General features: G+C 43.8%; 3 protein-coding genes across 3 annotated transcripts; 1 reads left to right on the plus strand and 2 right to left on the minus strand.

The window, feature by feature from the left end:
- Nucleotides 1-137: 137 nt before the first annotated feature.
- On the minus strand, nucleotides 138-6,119 carry Bcmyo2. The gene is made up of 6 exons (XM_001555328.2): nucleotides 5,722-6,119; nucleotides 5,499-5,631; nucleotides 5,255-5,444; nucleotides 1,349-5,207; nucleotides 1,009-1,297; nucleotides 138-940 (listed from the first exon to the last, which is right to left on the minus strand). The coding sequence occupies exons 1-6, from the start codon at nucleotides 5,854-5,856 to the stop codon at nucleotides 807-809; spliced, it is 4,740 nt and encodes a 1,579-aa protein (XP_001555378.2). The 5' UTR covers nucleotides 5,857-6,119; the 3' UTR covers nucleotides 138-806.
- A 2,769-nt stretch (nucleotides 6,120-8,888) lies between these two features.
- Bcnap1 lies at nucleotides 8,889-10,865 on the minus strand. Its single transcript, XM_001555330.2, has 5 exons — nucleotides 10,646-10,865; nucleotides 10,495-10,574; nucleotides 9,729-10,433; nucleotides 9,357-9,676; nucleotides 8,889-9,308 (listed from the first exon to the last, which is right to left on the minus strand). The coding sequence occupies exons 1-5, from the start codon at nucleotides 10,684-10,686 to the stop codon at nucleotides 9,258-9,260; spliced, it is 1,197 nt and encodes a 398-aa protein (XP_001555380.1). The 5' UTR covers nucleotides 10,687-10,865; the 3' UTR covers nucleotides 8,889-9,257.
- Nucleotides 10,866-11,013: 148 nt separating this feature from the next.
- BCIN_03g06100 (hypothetical protein) lies at nucleotides 11,014-16,148 on the plus strand. Its single transcript, XM_024692046.1, has 8 exons — nucleotides 11,014-11,856; nucleotides 11,962-12,166; nucleotides 12,463-12,605; nucleotides 12,656-12,790; nucleotides 12,843-12,909; nucleotides 12,960-13,091; nucleotides 13,137-15,470; nucleotides 15,524-16,148. The coding sequence occupies exons 1-8, from the start codon at nucleotides 11,158-11,160 to the stop codon at nucleotides 15,817-15,819; spliced, it is 4,011 nt and encodes a 1,336-aa protein (XP_024547819.1). The 5' UTR covers nucleotides 11,014-11,157; the 3' UTR covers nucleotides 15,820-16,148.
- The last annotated feature ends 22 nt before the right edge of the window (nucleotides 16,149-16,170 follow it).

The following is a 16,170-nucleotide window of genomic DNA, read 5'->3' on the forward strand; positions in this document are numbered from 1 at the left end:
ATGTAGAATAATGGAATATGACGGCGACGGCGATGCGGACATGAAGTGACGAGAGAAGAAGAATCCAAGCGATGAGTGATCACATGAGTACACACTACTACCGCTAAGACAAAATAACTTGCGAGGCCAAGGTGGATTGAAGGTTATATCGATAAATTCACAATCTACAAAACATTTTCTAGATCGCATCTGGCATTCTGTTTTCTCGTTAAAATTTGATCATCTCAATCATCTCATTTCACATTTCTATCAAAAATTTCGCCCCAAAAACCATATGAATAAGGTAACAGCCCACTCATTCCTATTCTTTTTCGTGAAAAAAGCTTTCTTCTAGTGATCTTCATCTCATCTTTTCATATCATCGTCTAATATCAATCATCTCAGTTTGTGTTATCTTGTTCCCATATCATAACCCTAAAAGACGAAGCCGAAAAAAGAGAACCAAAAGATGTGACTGAAAAATCGCAAGTGAAAAAGTAAAAGAGTATTAAAGTAACTTCCAACGCCTAATTGTGAGATTGTACACGATTGCACTTAAGAAAAATCTCGTGCTATCAAATCTACAAAAGAAGAAAAGATCTTTTGGTCCCCCCTTCTCGCCTCCAAAGATAAAAAAAAATATACGCTAACAATCAAGATTTCATGGTACCCCAAGGTTGTGCAAATGCTGGAAGGATCCCAAGTGCCATATACAAAAGGCTCTCCAAGCCATGGCAGGAAAGATTTTAATTTCGTGGGTGTGAAAATGGTACAGAAGAAGGTAAGAAGTTTTGCATCAAATAACGGGACCGTAATTGTTCCCGCAATCAAGCACTTTTCGCCTCCTCGTTGTCTGATTGCTCGGCAATATCATCCTGAGTATATTCCATTTTTTCCTGTTGTTGCATGGCTTGCTGAGAAACGATCTCTGCAAGACGCTTTAGCCTTGGAGTTTGGAGCCCTGGGTCATTGTTAGCGATTTTTTTCTATGTTTTTTTTTTTTTTTTACAGAAATGGGGGGATAGTTACATGAAGGTGTGTATGTTTCTAGAGCCGTAATGACACGAGGTTCGGCGATCTCATATGGACCACTGTCATCCATATCAACAGCAGCCAGGAGTAATACGTCGCTCTTTTCCGTTACGCGAGAAGCGACAGCTTTCATAATTTCTCCATTAATGGGCTGTTCGTAATCAGCGACGAGATATTGGTTGAGCAACTTCTGGATTTGATTAGGTGAAAGCATCCAGCAGATATCCTGAATGATCTCAATATCGTTAAGAGTGGCCTTCTTCAACTGTAGGAGTTTGGTTGCTTGCTGTAATCATGTTAGTATATGGTCTTGCTAAAAATATACAATGTTACTCACCATCAAATGCTCTAGCTGCAAAGTTCCCTCTGGCATATCGTGACTCTTACACCATTCTTCGATTCTTGTAATGTTGTAGTTGATTTGAAGTCCCCGCTTCCATGACAAAAAGTTTCTTCTCATTAAGAGATCGTTGAATGCGGTGACACCAACCAATCTGAGTAATTCGGTGACTGTCTGGGTTATAATCGAGTCCTCCAAATAGTATGCCTTCATGGCTTTGAAAACGTTGTTGAGCAAGCTAAGCAAGTTGTCCATGCTGAAGGCAGGTGCTGAATTTGTCTGGAGCAATTTGCCCAAGAATCTGTTGCTCTCATTGGTAACGAAACCTGGAAGTGATTGCGATTCGATGATAGCCGGGATAATCATCTTCTGCAACTTCTTCTTCAATACCTTCATCCAAGTGTGATAAATATTGAATTCCAAGCTCTCGAGGTCATGCTTGACGATATCAAGGAGACGGTCATATTCGAAATTGTCCGACTTCTGAGCTTCATACCAGTCTTCAGCCAAGAAAACGAAAGAAAGCATCTCATGGACATTAGACAACCAAAAAGCACCAGGATTGACAGCCTCATCACCGTCATGTTGCATGACTTCATGCTGAATAGATTGCATGACATTAGCCAGGAATCTTTCCGACTCCTTAACGAACCCATTGTTCCACATCTCTGATGTGACAAGGTTGATCAAGTAAGATGGGAAAAGAACTTCCTTGTCTGTTGGTGGTGGAGTAGATGAAGCCGCTGGAATTTTAAGGTTCTTGATCAAGCCAATTGTAACTTCTTCATTCAAGCCCTCCTCATCGGCTAAAAGATTCTCGAGCTCGAACTCAATGGTGTCAACACTGGGTTGGAATGTGGAGCCAGAGAGTGCTTGTTGATGGAGATTGTTGCTTGTGACAGCCATAGATACTGGCCTTGGGTTGTATGCTGCACTGAAGCGATCTAGCTCGCGTGGCTCGGCTCCTGCACTTCTACGTTTTGGTTTCTTCGAAGAAACCAAGTTGATAAGGCCATTTTGTTGCGCAGCAGCAGCACCATTCATAGCTTCACTGTAGGGTGGTAGAATTGGGCCTGCACGCTTTGCAAGGTCAAGTTGATCTTGTAAATCAACAAGTTGTTGCCTGAGAGTGATTTTCTCAGATTCGTGTAAGGTGCCCTCCTCCTTCGCTTTCTCGAGCTCCAAGTTTGATAGCCTAAGAGACTCTCTCAGCTCTTTCTCTTCTTCTTGCAGACGCTTGATATTGACAGCTGACTCATCGAAGTTTGTTTGAAGTTTAGTCATTTCTTCCTCCATAACAGCGAGACGTGCGGCAGTTATTCCGGCTTGGTTGGCTTCAGTTTGCAACTCCTTTACCCGAGCTTCCAACGCATTGTGTCTGTTCTTCCATGACTTGATCTGATTTTCATAATTCTCCACTTGAGTCACTAAAGTCTTGTTCTCTCTCTTCATCGTGCCAACAGACTGAGTAAGTTCGACGACCTTGTTTTCCAATTTGTAGGAAATTTGCTTGAGATCTCTTGCTTCTTCACGGATCTTCTTGTACCCACGACGTGCTGTTTTACCTCTCCAAAGACTTTGAACAATGACAATCTTTTTCCTGTAATCTCTCCACTTCTTAAGTGACTGCCTCGATCGCCACGATCGTTGGATGATCATAGCAGCATTTCCAACTCTAGTCTCCATGATTTCCTTTCTGCGCAAGAACCCCTTGGCAGCAGCTTGAGCGAGTATAACATTGTTGCGAATGGCCAGAAACTTCTTGCGCTGTTTCTGACCACGCCAAACTCTTTGGATGGTTGTGGCAGCCTTAACCTTACGATTCTCTTGAGCGTTCTTACGAGCCAGGTGACCTCGAACCGCCGATTGGAAAGTAAGGATCGCACTCCTAGCATCAAGATACTTGCGTCGATAGTACTTAGCTTTCAGATTCTTCTGAATCATAATTGCACAATCGTTAAGACGGGTTGTTCGCAAGTTCTCCAAAAAGGCCAACATTCCTGCGCGGAAAAAGATCTTTGTCAGACCAAGTTGATACTTGTCCAATCCACCTCCACTGCTAGCACCGAGTGCTTTGGTAAGAATTTTATTGGCCATATCACGGATTTCTGATGTCCACGCTGATGATGGTGTCAACATGTAGTATCGTAAAGCAAACTCTTCATATGTCCAACGTGTGGGGTATCCCGCACAACTGATGCGGACCGTCTCAAGCACACCACAAGCTCGCAATTGACTCAAAACCATAGGTCCCTCAAATACCCATGACTCCTTAGCCTCGTTGGGCTTGATACAGCGAATGTAGTGAACGTCAGTACCGTTGATAGTGCTCATGAGCTCGATAAGAGATGACTTGAAAATGCCACCGAGAGTAGGTTTGCGATTGACAGCAACACCAATGCGTCTACCAGGTGTGGGTTTTGTTGCAGCTGAGGTTGTTGCCGACGCAGTATCCTTTTCTCTCACAGCAGAGGCAGCATCCAAAACTGTGCCCAAAAATTTGTTCGAGGAGGCTCTCAAAACTGCCATATGTTCATCGGGAACAGTATCACGATTCTTGTCAATAAAGCCGTCTGACTCATAAGTGACATCGATGGCATAATGGCAAACAGTGAATGATGATTTACCAAAGCGAGGCTTTTTGTAGAATTTGTTTTTGTCGGCTGCGAAATTATGATGCAGCTTCGTGACAAATTGCTCGTCTGATCCCATGGGCAACCTGGATTCTTCGTCGAGGAGCGACAATACACCAAGCTTTCCCTCAATCAAATCAATACAAGGTTGATTGTCCGAAAAGTCGATAAATGTCCAGTCAATCTCTTCTCTGAGATACTCCTCTTGTTCGAGCTTGAACACGTGAGCGTTGAACTCCTGTTGGAGTTTCTCATTTGCGTAATTGATACAAAATTGTTCGAAAGAGTTCTTAGCAAAATGCTCAAAACCATAAATATCCAACACACCAATGAAAGTCTTCACACGGGCTAATACTTCATCGGTGGCAAGGGCATGGTTGATACTATCTACGAGCCAATCGAACATACTCGAATAGATAAACTTCGCAACCGAGTCTCGCACAACAATGGCTTGTTGTTGAGTCAGGTTTGAAGTAATCTTCTCGCCTCTTGTGATCAACTGTTTCTTCACAGTCCACTTTGCGAACTCGACAGGATCCACGCCAAGTAACGCTGTCGCCTTTAACAATGCCGGCTCGTTAGGAGCCAAGACAGAGTCCGTTCTTGAGGCTGTGATCTTTACGTCTCCCAAATGCAGCAATGCTGCAAGCAACTTGAAGATATCCGCTTGTTGATCAGCGTCCACTCCAATTGTTGCCAAAGATCCCTTAAGTGCTTCGAATTCTGCTTTATCATCAACACCGTCGATAGTTGGCGAGCTTCCTTGGTTAAGGTAATCAAATTGCTCTACGGACTTCAAATCGAGTTCCTTTGTCTCGCTTTCCGATGCTCCTGCTACTAACTGATAGAAAACGTGGTAATTTCGCTCCTTAAGTGGCTGGAACACTAATCTCGAACGCTCTAACAAGTAGGTACGGATTTTGGCTCCAATGATGTTTGTCTTGTCGTCGAACATAATCTCAATATATTTTCCAAATCGAGAGGAATTGTCATTACGTGTGGTCTTGGCGTTACCGAAAGCTTCCATAATAGGATTCGTGGCCAAAATTCGTTCTTCGGTTTCACTCATTTGCTCTGTACCCCGTTTCGTCCTTGTCCCCGGCTGATCTGGGGATTCTCTGGTAGCAAAATATCGCATAATGTACTTGGCACTGACCGTCTTTCCGGCTCCAGATTCTCCTGATACCACTATAGTCTGATTCTTTTGACTCCGTAACATGTCCCTACAGATTGTTAGTAAGTCACTGGGGTTTGAATAGCAGCCACATACGCAAACGCTTCTTCAGCAATGGCAAATAAATGCGGAGCTTGAGTAGCTCTTTGCCTTCCCGCATACACCTGTACCATGCCAGGAACGTATAAAGAATCAACTCGTGCAAAGGGATTCGTTGCTATCAGCACAATACCACTGTATGTGTATATTTCTTTCTGCAAGTATCGTAATCGGATTGCCTGCAAGACTGTACCGCATAGTCAGTTTAATGAGCCGAGAGATATAGTGTTAGATGACCTACCAGCAGGCTCGTTGAGATGGGAAAGATTCGTTAGATCATCACTGGCTTCGAGCATCGTTGGATTCATAAGAGGAGGTAGGGAGGCATTATTTGCTTGTGTCAACGCTTCTTCAGTGGCCTCTATAGACTTGGTCTGTTGAGAAGTATAAAAGTCAGCACAGTTCGGGTGGAAGGAGGGAGAAACAAATATGTGAGGTTCCTCTCCAGTTGCAGGATAACAAACCTCTCCATTCTCGAGTTGGAAGACAAGTGTGTACTTGTCTCCATTCAATGTTTTCGAAACCAATTCCGAAGCAACCCATCCTTCAGTAGTATCCGGCTGCCATGCCTTCGTACCAATCTCATAATTATGCGCCATGATGGCGGTGTTGGTTGTCGAGAACCTGCCTGCCCTCGAACTGCTTCAAATATAATAATAATGGGGACGTGGTTCTTCCAGTATCGGTCTGCATGAACTGAACCACCCTAATTGTAATGGTGTTGTTCAAGTAAGTAGCGAGATAGGTGTTGAAGATGTGCCACCGCAAATGACCTGTCTTCTTTTTCTTTGTAAAATAAGTACAAGATGCATTCGAAGATGGTAAGGAGGTTGAGAGCCACGGTATTTGGGATTTAGGATGCTTGTCGCGAGCTCAGTCGTCAACAGGGATATGTCTTGGCGACGCTAAAATATTTTAGTCATGAAGTACACCAGATTCCCGGTGACCCCTATTTTCGTGGATGTGGGACAAATGCAAAAGGTATGGGACTTGAGAACAGAGCAGATCTCAAGAAAGCCAGCGTGCTGTACGGAGTGGGAGCAGGATGTCTCAACTTTCTTTCCTCCTTTCTTAACACTACAAGCATGCTAAACCCCAAATTAAAATTGACTCCATTCCCTTTTCATGCAATCGGGTGAATCCAACAACATCAACATTTCTTTTCTATTTGACGAATCATGCAATACAAAATAATAATAAGTGTTCCTGCTAACCTATTGGTATCTCACCGCTTCGATTCACTTCAAAGTGGTAACGTGTAAGTTCAATCCACAGTAATAGTAAGCACTCGGAGCAGATACAGACACAGTTGTTGTATTCTGGAAGTGTTAGACTTTCTACTATATAGGTAGGTATCTACAAATGTATGCACGAACTTGGGATTTTCTAATTCACCATTATCGTCCATTGTTTAACCCACATCTTGGCCATCCTGTCGAATTATCTCGGGGCTCGAAGTCGGGGAGCTATAGTTGGGGAAACCCAGCATGGAGTTTTATGAAGGTTTACATAGTTCGTGCTCAAGCAGAAGTCAATGCTACTCGTCCATCCATTTGCGATTTACTTGTCTACATCATGTGTTTGTGTAATGATGCTGTAGATGCCTATTAGAAAGGCTCAATTCCAGGTCAGGGACAATATATTTCGCGTGGAAATATAGTGTAGGGCTTAGTCTACCGATAAAGTTTTCTAGAAATCTTGGAAAATAACCCTGCATTATCGGTTGTCGAATATCAAATTAGTTCATCGTAAGTTGGGAATTTCAACACAGAAAGGAACTTTCGAGGTAGATGTAACGTTAGAGTAAGAAGAAACGCCATGGGGCTCTGTAAGGAATGTCGGTAACACGGTTGAGGTAGATGCATATGGGCGAAGAGACAAAATCGTACTTCTCACTTACGACCTTCAGCTTCTTCACATTTCTTGCATCGTACCCTTCAAGAACATTCTGCGGTCCAAATTCATAGTTGACGAACCTGTGCCGAGTACATAAATCTCTTCTTGTAGTAGAAAAAGCATCAATTTGCCCAATCAGATTAAGAACAGCGGATGATAGAAGGCCATCTGATGCATCTGATGTAGCATTTGCGTGCACTGTATCGATGAGGCAGATGGTGAACGGCTCATCCGTTGCGTTCATCCCTAAGGAGTTTCCCTATGAGATTGCGAGGCGGCGAAAAACCCCTCCCTGACTGGCTGAAAGACAAGAATGAACATCAAGCCCCTAACGATCTCTACCTCTTCAGCCGCTGTTTTCCAGGGCTCTCGAACATTAATCATGAGCTGGAAATGGACAAGAAAGCTTGTTGTAAAAAGTCATTGACGAGCCCCATTGGTGCTGAAGGCTTATTGCTCTTCTGAAAACTCAGGAGTGAAGCAACTGGTACTGCATTTCCTTCTCTGGAGTACCAACAGGGAAATCGTTCAGGGCTTGGATAAATTCGGGAGACGTAGAGTTTTCGTAGTAGGTGGTGCCGCGCCCTGTTAGTTGATATTGCCCGAACTTGCCCAAACCTGCCCAAACCGTATGCCCGCCTCTAGCTTCTTCGAGGATTCTAGTTTCAAGATTCTGGAAATGTCAATGTCGATTCCATAGATTTAATCTTTTGTATCAATTCAGTCATCGAAGCCATTTCAATTTCTGGAACGACTTCATTATTTAGAAAGAATCAAATGGTCTAAAGTTTTTGATTGTTGAACTGCAGTCTGTCTGGACCATCGAACGCTCTGAACTGTGTCCGATTATCTCCTGTGAATAATGCCGATCTTGCGCAACTAATGATATCTGATACTTCTTGGGCGTCTGTTGGCTGGATAAGGAATGCAGGCGAAACCTCGTTTTCAAATGTAGCAAAGTAAGAGATCTTGTTTGTGGTATACCTATCGCTATCGGGAAGCAGGAGTTTCCCAGGGAAATTGTCAAGCAGGATTAAACAATCCATCGTCGCTGTTCAATGCATTGTTACAATCAAACGATGAGGTGTCGTATAACTTCAGGATTCAAGCAGCATTGGGGAATAGGGAAAAGTGTAATCACAAACATTCTTTGTGAATACTTGGTGACAGGCTACCAAAATTGAGAGAAGCTGGCAATGACTTCTTACTAAGAAGTTTCAACTGTTGTCTATTGCCTCGATGTCTCCGTGGGCAAGCACTGTGTATGACAAATCCGTCCCTAGGGAACAGAGGAGGGGGGGGAGGATGAAAGTCAAGGGGCCAAAGGAAGACTTTTATAAGAGATCAACACTCAAGAAAGAATCCGGATTTTAATTGTTTCGATATAATTCGTTTTAATATGGGGATTTTGATATCTACCCATGGTGCTTAACCTCTAGATTGACATCGAAGATTCAAAGGAACAGCATTCCAGAAAGTATGTCAACCAGAACCTGGGAGAACATTACATTATAAATCATTTCGCGCGGGCCGTAATCCACCCATATTTTTTTTTTTCACTGAAAAGGCTGAAGTCTGGGAAGATAACCCTGCAAAATTTTCGTTTTTCCGTTTGGTTTGTCGACGCGGGGTAAAATTATTTAATTCGATGAGTGCTACCTACCTAGTAGGTACCGATTCACACGTTCAACAGATTTCAGATGAACAACATGAGGTGTATATGCAGGATATTGCCTGAACAACCTCTGTCTATTTATTTTCCTCACAAATGCAGAAACTAATGTGGACTTGAATGGAATCGTGATTGTCATTTGACTTTTCCTAGGAAGAAATCTACATACTCCATGGGAATTACCAGTGGAAAATAGAGATCAAAAATATGGAAGGGATGTAAGCTTCTTAAGCAATTAGGCTATTCTAATAGAAGCGAGTAAAATACCGGATCAAAAATGCAGTTTGGAAAAACACCTATGCAATTGCGGACTATGCTTCCTGAACGACTTTATGTGCCAAAAGCACTTCGGAGGTACTCTTAGGCCAAGAACGTCGTTCTTTTGGAAAGGTAGTCAGGGAGTGAAAATGTCGATAACCCTCAAAACTTCATTTAACTCTGCTTACACTCAGCAGCCTCTTGCTTGGGCTTTGCAGCATCATCCTGATTCCAATTAGTTCATGTAGATAAAATGGGCATATAACAACTTACATCCTCATCCGACTCATCTTCATCATCATCACGGTCTTCACTCATATCTTCCTCATCGTCTTCATCCTCAAAATCGCCTTCCTCCAAATCGTCATCCAATTCCTCGAATTGAAGTGCCTCACCAGTGAACCAATCGATTGCACGTGGAATAAGCTTCTCCTTAATATCCTCACCCAACTGGTAATCAAGCTCAAGGCGCTCCTCGATATCCGAAGCCAAGTCATCATCGTCTTCGTCGGTAGGTGCCTTTGGTGGGGAGAAGAAGTTGAAGAAGGACTCTGTTGGGACTGTCTTCTTAACAACACGGGTTTGCTTTGTGTCTGAAGTAATAATTAGTAAGATTCAAGCATGACCAAGTTGTACCAAACTTACTCTTGTTGCGTTGCTTCTTGCTCTCAACTCGGACAGTCAAATCTTTGCCTTCCTTCCAGTTGATCTTGTCACCCTCAGCGTGGTCGTAGATGAAGTCTCCACCGTAGCCACTCTCGTTCTGATAGAAGTAAGTCTTGGTGATTGTCTTGTTAGTGAAGAACTCGTTGTCGGCAAATTGGAAAATCAAACGGAAACCTGGTTTGTCAAGGTATTCCATTTGGATATCGGTCAAGTCCTTAAGGGCGGCCTCATCTCTATCTGTGATCATCTCGGCAAGCGAAACTTGGTTCTTCATGGCGGACAGCCAGAATTCTGGGATACCGGAAATCTTCTCAGCGGACTCATCGACCTTTTCGGCTTGCTCTGCGTCGTGCTCTTCATCGTCCTCCTCACCCGACTTAATCTCCTCCTCGGTAGGCTCGACTTCACCGTTAACGATCTTAGCTCTCTTCTGGTAAAGAGGAGTGAACTTGGCGAAGTACTTCTTCTCAAGCTCCAATACCTCTTCTTGGAATTCGGCCTCTAACTTCGAATGTTCTTTTTGAACGCCCTTGAGGCCGGCAACGCGACGACGAACGGGTGTAGGGAGGGACTCGACATAACCGGATGAACGGCCTACAAGGGAGCCAAGCTTTCCTTGAATCATTTCGACAAGTTTTGGGTTTTGTGCGAAAATGGAGGCTGCTGTAGCGCGGTCGAACTCCTCTGCAAGATGAATGTCAGTCATTGGCTTAAAAACTCGGTGTAGGACGGAGTAACAACGAACCTTCCTTGATCGTGCCAACACCAGGTTGCTGAGCATGCGATGAAATAGGAGCGTTGTTCATTGGGGTATTTTGAGGAGTTCTGGGAATTAAAACGTCAATATTGTAAATGGAATTTTTTGAAGTATTTGGAATGTCTATTTGGAAACTTACGGGGCGGTTTGGGGGTTGTTTTTCTTTGGAATGTCCGACATCTTTTCGATTCTTTTAAATTACTTGAGTAGGTTGATAAAAGAAAGGAATGTATCTCTTGGGGTGTAAGAGATTTTGTCTCGTGGCGATGTTCTTGAGAAGAAAAGTTCTTGAGGTGGAGGTTGAGAAGTTGTTGGATCTTAGCGTCCAAGATTTGTTTAGATTGTGATTGCGGGCTACCACGACTTCTGAAATAACCGATAAGGCGGGGCGAAAATAACGAACCTGAGGTTGAGATGACCAATTATCAGGCAGAATACGCCGAGCTATTTTCATAGACTAGTGATTACTGGGTAGATTAGAGTGAGACTTTCCGAGTGCTGCTTGTTGAATCGCGCCGCGCTACGAAATTATAACTTTTCTAAGTCTCTAGGTTGGCCGCCAACATTTTGGCCATTCACCGATAATGTGTATTTCACCTTCATAATTATTTGGTTATCAGCTCAAAGGCTTTAATTTTTCGTCAATTTAATATGGCAGAATCCAATGGTTCTGCTGCTGCAGGCCACCGGCCGCGGCGAAGTAGCTCGATCGCAAACCATAGAGGAACAAGTCGCCATGGGCCTTACAGAAGAGATTCCAATGTGTCCACTACAAGTTTCATGGATGATGTTGAGATGGCACACGATGAGATGTTTTCGGGTGCTGTTTCGGAATCAGTTCCCTCTAGCATTGCATCCTTCGCACATCGACGGTCACGAGCAGATTCTACTGCGAGTTTCACCTATTATCAAGAGAACGAGGACGATGAGCTTTTACGGAGCACCGAGGACGAAGACGACAGCGCTATAATAGATGACGAAGACGACATTCAATTTCAAGAGGAAGATTCGGACCTAGAAGCTGCCGGGCTGGCCATGAGAAGGACATCGACCATAGAATCCAGAAATTCCGTGCATGATCGATTATTGCGCAGTGATAGTGCTAGAACAGATGGGAGTAATCTTGGACAGGGTCATCGAACGAATCAAAAAATATACATCATCACAGAGGACCTGACTATAGTGGTCGCTGGTTTTCGAACAAGTACTTTTGGATTTGCGCTATACTTGGCCATCTGTATACTTTCCTTTGGTCTTGGTTATCTATTGCTACGATGGTTGCCGCGCTGGCAAGTTCGGGTCATTGGTACTCCATCACCGCTGAGAGAATGTGCTTGGGTTGTCATTGAAGTCAGTAATTATCGTATACTCGAAATTCCAATATTCTTTTCAAGCGACTCTGTGTGCCCCCTTAAATTGTAACAACACGCGTGCTGACTTGATCTATGTGCGTAGAACCAATGGGGAGAATTTGTTGTTCAAGATGTTGAATCAAAGGAATACGGGCGCTCTCTTTCTACAGTCTTCGGACTGTCAGAAAAGAAATACATGTCTTATGATTATGACGACGACCCAATTTTGGACAACTTACGTATTCTTGACTATCGTTATATGCGGTTCTCGTTCAATCCTTTAAAGGATAGATTCATCCTTTGCAATAGTGAGTTTCATTCCTATCTGACTCCCCTATGGGCTTCAACAGTCCACAAGGAACCACGGCACCCTCAATTTGAAGACTTTTAATGAACGAGAACCTATTGTTTGTCCTAGATTCAGATTCTAGTGTATTGGTATTGGAAACAAATTCGATACCTCGGGCACTCAGCTTTCCAAAAACATTCAAGGCTCAAGGCTTCCTTGTTCTTGGAATACAGTCCAAAATATTGAAATTCGTGGTCTATTTTGTAGCCAGCGCGAACTTGTCATAATTGAACTGCGCTAACTAAAAATTCACAGGCTGGAAGGATCCGGCATGGACTGACGTAAAATCCATCCGTTCTGGAATCAGTGGAGAGGAAAAGGAAAATAGAGAACTAGTTTTCGGAAATAATATGATCGATATTAAACAGAAGACTGTTCCTCAACTTCTTGTAGATGAGGTACTTTATAATCCTCTCCGCCTAGAAGAAATCCCTACTAAATCGCTTAGGCATTCCATCCGTTCTATGTTTTCCAAGTTGCCAGTCTTATTTTATGGTCAATGGATCAGTACTATTACTACGCTGCGTGTATTTTCGTCATATCTGCTGTGAGCATTACTACTACACTTCTAGAGACTAAATCCGTGAGTACATACCCGACAGATCGTGTTATACACACTAACAATTAAACCAAAGACAATGAAGCGATTAAGAGAAATTTCAAAGTTCGAATGTGACGTTCGTGTACTGCGCAATTCCTTCTGTAAGTCACGCGATTTTTCTTTTCCGACAAACACAAGCTAACTTTTTTAGGGCGTTATGTTCCATCGAGTGAACTCGTTCCTGGAGATATTTACGAGGTCACAGATCCTGCCTTAGGGCAGTTTCCCTGTGATAGTCTATTATTGGCTGGCGATTGCATTGTTAACGAAAGCATGCTCACTGGTAAGGTCTACAAATCTCATGGTGACAAACTCTGACTTGTTTTAGGCGAGTCCGTTCCTGTCTCTAAAGTTCCTGCTACTGATGAATCTTTGCGGCTTCTCAACCTATCTGCTTCATCTGTAGCACCGGAGCTCGCGAAAAATTTCCTGTTCTGTGGAACTAAAATCATCAGGGCACGCCGTCCTCACGATGATAACGATGGTGAGGCAGTTGGGCTTGCTATGGCTGTCAGGACAGGCTTCAATACCACAAAAGGCGCATTGGTTCGGTCCATGCTCTTCCCAAAACCTTCAGGATTCAAGTTCTACAGAGATTCGTTCCGGTACATATCTGTCATGGGCGGTATTGCAATGCTAGGATTTGTTGCATCATTCATAAACTTTGTCCACTTGAATTTGGCATGGCACTTGATTGTTGTCAGAGCTCTGGATCTGATAACAATCGTAGTCCCACCAGCTTTGCCTGCAACCCTTACCATTGGAACCAATTTCGCCCTGGGGCGCCTTAGAAAAAAACAGATATTTTGTATCAGTCCTCAAAGAGTGAATGTCGGTGGAAAGCTCGACATCGTATGTTTCGACAAAACTGGTACATTGACTGAGGATGGCCTAGATGTGCTTGGTATTAGAGCTGTACACCAGCCTGCAAACAGATTCAGTGATATTCTCACTGACGCAACGTCCTTGTTACCTGGGGCGGCTTACGAACGTGACCCGACAGTTGATTACAACATCCATAAAGCCATACTCTACACAATGGCAACATGTCATTCACTTCGAGTTGTCGATGATGAACTGATGGGCGACCCACTGGATCTGAAAATGTTTGACTTCACTGGTTGGTCTTTTGAGGAAGGCCAGCACAATTCCGGCGATGCCGATGATGAGGATTCGGGAGGATTATCACCTTCAATTGCACGACCCCCGGCAGGCATGGAATACGATTTGGATGATCAAAACAACGCCACTAACTCTCCTATTGAACTTGGCGTTCTCAAATCCTTCGAATTTGTCTCCCAACTTCGCCGAGCCAGTGTAATCGCCCGGAACTTTGGATCCCAAGGGTGTGACATCTATGTGAAGGGTGCCCCTGAATGCATGAAAGATATCTGTAAAGCAGAAAGCTTCCCCAGTGATTACGAGGATCTTCTTGCTTATTATACCCATAGAGGCTTTCGTGTCATTGCTTGCGCCACGAAACATATTAAGAAGCTTAACTGGGTGAAGATGCAGAAGATGAGCCGCGAAGACACCGAATCGGAATTGAACTTCATTGGGTTCATTATTTTTGAGAACAAACTCAAGCCGAGCACAGCTGGTGTGTTGGACGAATTGACTGAAGCTGGTATCAGGAAGGTTATGTGCACGGGCGACAATATCTTGACAGCCATCAGTGTCGCCCGAGAATGCAATCTCATCGACAAGACCGCTCATTGTTTTGTACCCCATTTCGCAGAAGGGAACTCTCTAGATCCCAAAGCTCGATTGTCATGGGAGAGCATTGACAATGGCATTTATAAACTCGACAATCAAACTTTAACTCCACTTCCTCCGCCCGTGGAAGGCGATGCGTCGTTGCCTTACGATATATCTAATTTAAGGAATTACTCTTTAGCCGTGAGCGGAGATGTCTTCCGCTGGGTTGTTGATTTTGCGCCTCCAGTCGTTCTACAGAGAATGTTAGTCTGTGGTCAAGTGTTTGCGCGGATGTCGCCCGACGAGAAGCATGAGCTAGTGGAGAAATTACAGAGCATTGATTACTGCTGCGGATTTTGTGGCGATGGCGCGAACGATTGTGGTGCTTTGAAGGCCGCAGATGTTGGCATCTCGTTGTCTGAAGCAGAAGCCTCCGTCGCTGCGCCATTCACCAGCCGAGTATTCGACATTACTTGCGTTCCTGAAGTTATACGTGAGGGCAGAGCAGCTCTAGTGACCAGCTTCAGCTGTTTTAAATACATGAGTCTGTACTCGGCCATCCAGTTCACATCTGTGAGCTTCCTATACGCATCTGCATCAAACCTCGGGGACTTTCAATTTCTCTTCATTGATTTAATACTAATTTTGCCTATTGCCATCTTCATGGGATGGACTGGACCCTTTCCTACTCTGTGCCAGAAACGCCCCACAGCCAATCTTGTATCAAGAAAAGTCTTGACGCCACTCTTAGGTCAAATCACAATTTGCATCCTCATTCAGGCCATTGCATTCCAAGCAGTGCGACAACAGCCTTGGTTCATTCCTCCCCATCTCAACAAGGATGAATCCAACATTGAAAACTCCGAAAATACTACGCTGTTTTTGGTGTCTTGCTTCGAATACATTCTTTCTGGAATCGTCCTCAGTGTGGGGAAGCCTTTCCGTCAATCCATGGCACATAACCGTAAGTGTTTGCAAATCTTTCTTCTTTCTTCTTAACGACTGATTGTTCTTTAGTGCCTTTTGTCGTCACGATTGTCGTAGCATTACTGTTCTCATTGTATATGCTCTTCGATCCTTCACAATGGTTGGCGAATTTCATGCAACTAACCGAAATGAGCTGGGACTTCGAGGTCTTCATCCTGTTTCTAGGAGTCGGATACATTTCTCTGGCATGGACATCTGAAAATTACCTGCTACCGAAACTCGGAAAATATTTGGGTATTTTGAAGACGTCGATCAGCCGGAAGCCTAAGCAGAGGAAGATATACAAGTTGGTGTTGGAGGAGATGCGCTTAAGTTCAATGCAATAATGGTTGCGGTGAATGAACAAACAACGATACACAATGTAATTATATTTGTACACAAGCTGGGAAATAGATGGTTCATAAGAATCTTACAGCAGCCTGGCATGAGACCCTAGACTTCCGTTGAGTCTACTTGAAATACCTTGAATCTGTTTAGACAATTGCTTTCAATCAAATTATTAAGCGATGCTCGATCGTTGAAAACGTAATCGTGTACATAGGAAGGTCGAAAAGTTAGCTCACGGACGAGTCCTAGCATGAAAGCTAACGGGAGCTACGGGTACCGGAGTAGAATTTAGATGATGATATTAACTGGGGACTCTTCCGCGCACCCACCCGCGCTTTGATGAACATTCC

The sequence above is a fragment of the Botrytis cinerea genome, chromosome 3 (assembly GCF_000143535.2).
Source record: "Botrytis cinerea B05.10 chromosome 3, complete sequence".
Lineage (NCBI taxonomy): Eukaryota > Fungi > Ascomycota > Leotiomycetes > Helotiales > Sclerotiniaceae > Botrytis > Botrytis cinerea.